The following is a 7268-nucleotide window of genomic DNA, read 5'->3' as shown; positions in this document are numbered from 1 at the left end:
GAAGCTTACATTCAATTTCACATTGTTATGTTATTTATTACTTGTTGGCTGACAACGTTACTGCGTAATCCAAATCCAATCAAGTCCAATCCATATTGCTGCAGCTTCAGTATACTGAAGATAAACTCGACATAGTTTATTGTGTGGTGTGGAATGGTGTCCGGTTACGGTTACTGTTTTTATTATCATTATTATTATTATTATTATTATTATTATTATTATTATTATTATTATTTATTATTATTATTATTATTATTATTATTATTATTATTATTATCATTATTATTATCATTATTATTATTATTATTATTATTATTATTATTATTATTATTATTATTATTATTATTATTATCATTATTATTATTATTATTATTATTATTATTATTATTATTATTATTATTATTATCATTATTACTCTTCTTCTTCTTCTTCTTCTTCTTCTTCTTCTTCTTCTTCTTCTTCTTCTTCTTCTTCCTCTTCTTCTTCTTCTTCTTCTTCTTCTTCTTCTTCTTCTTCTTCTTCTTCTTCTTCTTCTTTCTTCTTCTTCTTCTTCTTCTTCTTCTTCTTATTATTATTATTATTATTATTAGTAATAGTAATATTATTATTATCATTATTATTATTATTATCAATATTATTATTATTATGATTATGATTATTATTATTATTATTATTGCTTCTTATTTAAGCTATAGACGATTACTAAAAGCATGTTATCCCTTTATTATTATAATTGTTGGAATAATTTGTTCAGAGATATCTTATGACTATTGGCCAACGGCCAAAAATAAATATTTCATTTGATTTTGTAACACAATACGTTTGTCCTGTGACCGAAATGTTTTCTCCTTGGCAAAAGTAAATTTCTCATAATTTGTAAAGTTGTCTGGGATGGACTTCCATATCCTTATCACACTATTTAAAAAAAAAAAAAGGGGGGGGGGGGGGACTGAGTAGGTATTAGCCAGTATGGTTTATTAGGTGAAAACAACCTGGGCTGGGGTGGAAAAAGGAGGAGGGGGGGGGGGTGAAGCAATTGATATGAATTATGAATAACTAAACATCTAGAATTCATTCATCACTTTTAGTATTAGGTGTGGTCTGAGGACTGTTTCGGGGGGAATCGCTGCTGCAGGCTCCATCAGTCATAATTTTGGGCTTTAACTGACTCATCACCATGGAGATCTGGTTATAAACAAAGATGAAAAAAAATGGAGCCATGATTTTACTACTTATGCTCTGAACAAAAGTTAATTCATTAAAAAACAAAATTAGTTGAACTAATTCATACAGCTATCAAATGCCGCACTCAGTAAACTCACCAATGTATGGATTAGAGGTGACAAAATAAAGAGAAAAACCAAACTGAAACTGTACCATGCTCTTGTAAAACCGGTACTTCTGTATAACTGCGGCACTTGGGCGTTGACAAAATCCGAAGAAGAACATCTGGATGCCTTCCATCGCACACAGCTAAGAAGGGTACTGGACATCAAATACCCCAAAAAGATCTCAAATGAATCACTCTATAAGATCACAAAAGAAAGACCAATCTCCCTTGACATTTTACAACAACGATGGCAACTTTTCGGTCACATACTACGCAGGGACAAAAACATACCAGCAAACCAAGCCATGTCGGGATACTTCCAAAAACACGGGAACCTTTTCAGAGGAAGACCGATCACAACACTCCCCGTGATCCTAAACAAAAACCTCACAACACTTGGACAAAGCATTAGTCTCATAACGGCAGGGGACCTTGAAAATCTGAGAACCCTAGCAGAGGACCGGCAATATTGGAGACACCTCACACAGGAAATACTGGAAACAGCCAAGGCGACCCGATCTTTCGGTCGAGACGCGAAAGGCATCTAAGTCAAGTCAAGTCAATTCATACAAGTTTTTTTTTATAACTCAACTGGTAGAGAACAACGCATCCAACAAGCAGGAACTAACATGAAGCCTTAGTATTAGTATAGAGTTCAGATTTTTTTTCCCACCGCTTTGTCTTACTAGGAGTGTAAATAGCTCAGTTGGTAGAACATTTGCTTCATGTGTAAAGTGAACAAAGTCAATCCCAGATGAAGTCAAGATTTTCTCTGTCAACCAATCAGTGTCTGCGTGTCTATTTGTCCATCCGTCCATCCATTCATCAATTTGTCTGATATCTGTCCATATCTATCTATTCCTCTCCCCTGTCTAAACGAACACACCTATACCTCTGCTTGTCTATTTGCCCGTCCGTCCATCAGTTCGTCCATCCATTCATCAATTCGTCTGAAATCTGTCCAAATCTATCTATTCCTCCCCCCCCCCCCCCTGTCTAAACCAACATACCTACACCCCTTGTCTAAACCAACACACCTATACCTCTTGTCTAAACCAACATACCTACACCTCTTGTCTAAACCAACACACCTTACCTCTTGTCTAAACCAACACACCTTTACCTCTCGTCTAAACCAACACACATACCCCTCTTGTCTAAACCAACACACTTATCCCTCTTGTCTAAACCAACACACATATACCTCTTGTCTAAACCAACACACCTATACCTCTTGTCTAAACCAACACACCTATACTTCTTGTCTAAACCAACACACATATACCTCTTGTCTAAACCAACACACCTATACCTCTTGTCTAAACCAATACACCTATACCTCTTGTCTAAACCAACACACATATACCTATTGTCTAAACCAACACACCTATACCTCTTGTCTAAACCAACACACGTATCCCTCTTGTCAAAACCAACACACCTATACCTCTTGTCTAAGCCAACACACCTATACCTCTTGTCTAAACCAACACACCTATACCTCTTGTCTAAACCAGCACACCTATACCTCTTGTCTAAACCAACACACCTATACCTCTTGTCTAAACCAACACACCTATACCTCTTGTCTAAACCAACACACCTATACTTCTTGTCTAAACCAACACACCTATACCTCTTGTCTAAACCAACACACCTATACCTCTTGTCTAAACCAACACACCTATACCTCTTGCCTAAACCAGCACACTTATACCTCTTGTCTAAACCAACATACCTACACCTCTTGTCTAAACCAACACACCTATACCTCTTGTCTAAACCAACATACCTACACCTCTTGTCTAAACCAACACACCTTACCTCTTGTCTAAACCAACACACCTTTACCTCTCGTCTAAACCAACACACATACCCCTCTTGTCTAAACCAACAACTTATCCCTCTTGTCTAAACCAACACACATATACCTCTTGTCTAAACCAACACACCTATACCTCTTGTCTAAACCAACACACCTATACTTCTTGTCTAAACCAACACACATATACATCTTGTCTAAACCAATACACCTATACCTCTTGTCTAAGCCAACACACCTATACCTCTTGTCTAAACCAACACACCTATACCTCTTGTCTAAACCAGCACACCTATACCTCTTGTCTAAACCAACACACCTATACCTCTTGTCTAAACCAACAAACCTATACCTCTTGTCTAAACCAACACACATATACCTCTTGTCTAAACCAACACACTTATCCCTCTTGTCTAAACCAACACATTTATCCCTCTTGTCTAAACCAACACACCTATACCTCTTGTCTAAACCAACACACCTATACCTCTTGTCTAAACCAATACACATATACCTCTTGTCTTAACCAACACACTTATCCCTCTTGTCTAAACCAACACACCTATACCTCTTGTCTAAACCAACACACATATACCTCTTGTCTAAACCAACACACATATACCTCTTGTCTAAACCAACACACTTATCCCTCTTGTCTAAACCAACACACATATACCTCTTGTCTAAACCAACACACATATACCTCTTGTCTAAACCAACACACTTATCCCTCTTGTCTAAACCAACACACCTATACCTCTTGTCTAAACCAACACACCTATACCTCTTGTCTAAACCAACACACATATACCTCTTGTCTAAACCAACACACTTATCACTCTTGTCTAAACCAACACACATGTACCTCTTGTCTAAACCAACACACTTATCCCTCTCGTCTAAACCAACACACATATACCTCTTGTCTACACCAACACACCTGTACCTCTTGTCTAAACCAACACACCTGATACCTCTTGTCTAACCAAACACACCTGTACCTCTTGTCTAAACCAACACACTTACCTCTTGTCTAAACCAACACACATATCCTCTTGTCTAAACCAACACACTATACCTCTTGTCTAAACCAACACACATTATCCCTCTTGTCTAAACCAACACACCTATACCTCTTGTCTAAACCAACATACTTATCCCTCTTGTCTAAACCAACACACATATACCTCTTGTCTAAACCAACACACCTGTACCTCTTGTCTAAACCAACACACCTGTACCTCTACCAGTGGCTGTAAGATCTTACCTGTCCTGGAGCCAAACGACGAGGTGAATCTTTATCACAGTTCTGTATATCAGGATTGGCTGATAGAGAAAAAAAAATAATTAAAGAAACATTAATACAATATTAAGTAGTCCTTCAGAGCCATTAGGCTCATGGAGCCAGAGCTTATCTATAGCGTCAAACAGACAACAGCAATTGCTTACTATCCTTTGTATAGGACACTAGTCTATTCCAAAGTACTTTCCGCCATATCTAATAGACCCAGCTGCCCATTCACTGCTGGGTAGACAGGGGGATATAAAAAAAATCTCGATTGCACACGGGATCAATTTCAGTTCCTTTGTGTGTGAAACGAGTGCTCTACCAACTGAACTATCGAAACCCTCAATACAATATTAAACTTGGGGAATACTTCAAAGGGAAACATAAGGGAACAGGCACTGGTGTAAAGGGTTAGTCAATTTTATTGACAAAGGAATTGAAGACGCCTGCTAGATCATATGTTTTGTTTGGTTGTAAGGTGGTTTTTTTACGGCGCTTGCAACACATCAGCAAAAAGGAAGAGAATAAGACAGTAAAATAATTCTAGAATTACAATTAAAGGATCCAAGAAAAAGTAAGACAAAGGGGGAATTGGTTCAAATAGGGAACAGAAGTAGATTCCAAGAGCACACTATCAATGTACTGAATTGAGATCACTTAAAAGTCTCATTCAGACACCAGCGCAGGATCCCACTAACAGGAATATATACACTCAAATGTTTACAAGATATGTTCAAACAAAAATATGATGATAAGCAGATAACAGAGAGCTGATTTACAAGGGGGAAAAAATATCACCTTCCAAAACTAACACTATACATTTGACTGTTTCCCTCTCAGTCAAGGGCCAGGTCAAAATGATGTAATCCTATTCCAAGACAAAGACAGAAAGCAACTCGGGGAAACAGATTTGGGGAATAGAAGACACAGCAAGTGACCTCCTGCCCACCATGGGAGGTTAACTCGTTCAGTGCCACTGGCCGCATTGTGCAGCCACAGCAGAATCTGTTCTACTGCCAATGGCCGCACAGTGTGGCCGGTCTTGAAAGGTAAAATTAATAATGTAACCCAATCCTATTTTCTACAAAAGTACTATAAATTGAACCAATGGTATCATTTCTTTTATCAAAACATTTAATTGGCTCAAGGTGGGTATTTTAATTGAGATTTTGCACCGAATTCAATGTCACTTTGTCTTAGCTTGTCATTCTCATGCTGCCTCAATCAGGTTTCAGCCATTTTGTGAAGGAAATGCGAATATAGCCTCAGCGCCGAAAGAGTTAACCCTCTCGTGTTCAGATTCTTTTTGGGGGAGTAGATAATGAGTTCCCTATATGGCCATGTCAATCATGTAGACATCCTTTGATGATATAAGCCTACTCTTTGATATCTGTAGTCGCCTTTTCGTTTTCTATGGTCACTCATGGCTAAACTCCGCCCAGAAACGATTTCATAGGTCCGTCCATCACCAAATTTCAAACTTTTGTTCTCGTGAGTTCATAAGTTTTTTGACCAAAGAACGATTGGCTACTGAGCATCTTGACCCTTCAACGATTGGTCGTTCTGACAGCCCACGTGTCAACAGCCGTCAACAATGAATTGAATCATCATCGATGCAGTGGAAGACGGCCATGGAATAGTTGCGTCACATCGCCACGTTGTTGAATAAATTATCGAGGCATGGTCAATAGGTAAAAAAGCCAAATTATGTTCTAGTTACATTTGAAACAAACAAAGTATATCACGGATCTCGTCTCATTGAGATATAAAGAATGATATAAAAATCAAGAAAATCGGCCGATAAATAAAAAAGTTGCTAAAAAAAGCTAAAATAAACAAAAGCAATTTTTAAAATCAAATTTATTCGTAAAACAGTTGGTTTTCAACCGATTTTTATGAAACAAAGACCAATGTACTTCTTTTTTCAAGCTGATTTCAGCAATGTGACTCTCAAATTCCTCAGAATTATATTTTTTACTTTTAGATTTTAGCTTTTAGGCCTACTCCATAAGGTGTTATATTCCTTGCATAACAATAGCATAATACATCGACGGGGAGAAGCGTCTTTGTTTCGGCCAGCTGGATAGATAGCCTGTGATTGGTCGAAGACTTTGAGATGCTTGATTCACAATTCTACACGAACGGACCCCGGCGGTCTATCAAAGAGGTGTAACAAATTTATTTACCGACTATTTTTCTTGGTTCTAAAATTACAAAGTTATAATTTCGCATCAGAAAAAATAACTCTGAAGTTCCTATCTCTTTATTACAATAAAATTGATACCTCGAATGACAAAATCGACCCACACATAAGGGAGTTATAAATTATTCATAATATTTTTAAAAGTTTACAATAATGGTCTTCAAAGTCATTTTTCATCACCAAAGTCCGATTTACCGATTTTTACCAAACAAAGTGCAATGTCAATGATTTTCACCCGCAAATAAAATAGGATTTAAATCGCAATTTCTGAAACGTATTTTCTTTTATGTCGACAAATTTATAAAAATCAAAGCTGAAAACACCCTGCGGCAGTGACAGGGCCTGTCATTTCCTTCACAACGATTGGATTTTACTTACTGAGGCCAGTCTTGACTACCCCGCCCATGAATATTATGCCGATGTCGGTTTTTGTCGGGTTGAATCTTAAAGAGTTAAACTAGATAATAATATAATTTGTTAATTTCTCTAGGGACAAAAAAAAACAAAATGTTATATAAACTGATTGCTTTTGAATGAAATCAACATGAGGATATGACAAGCAATGAGCTTTAACAGGCACACCACATCATTAGGTCTGGGTCATAATGACACATTATGCAAATAC

At 37.1% G+C, this 7268-nt stretch overlaps 1 protein-coding gene across 2 annotated transcripts in view; it reads right to left on the bottom strand.

The window, feature by feature from the left end:
* Window positions 1-934: 934 nt before the first annotated feature.
* Window positions 935-7268, bottom strand: part of LOC144959600 (uncharacterized) — a 28860-nt gene continuing 22526 nt past the window's right edge. The window contains exons 11-12 of one of the 2 annotated variants that reach the window (XM_078892224.1): window positions 4420-4478; window positions 935-1185 (exon numbers count right to left, since the gene is read on the bottom strand). In XM_078892224.1, the coding sequence (XP_078748350.1) occupies window positions 1072-1185; window positions 4420-4478 (173 nt within the window). In that variant the 3' untranslated portion in view covers window positions 935-1071. The remainder of the gene's footprint in view (window positions 1186-4419; window positions 4479-7268) is intronic. The other variant, XM_078892225.1, reaches the window with a different exon arrangement.

Source organism: Berghia stephanieae, chromosome 14 (genome assembly GCF_034508935.2).
Source record: "Berghia stephanieae isolate SIO BIC M18660-M18661 chromosome 14, UCSD_Bste_1.3, whole genome shotgun sequence".
NCBI classification, from domain to species: Eukaryota; Metazoa; Mollusca; class Gastropoda; order Nudibranchia; family Aeolidiidae; genus Berghia; species Berghia stephanieae.
This window is presented reverse-complemented; position numbering and strand designations above follow the sequence as displayed.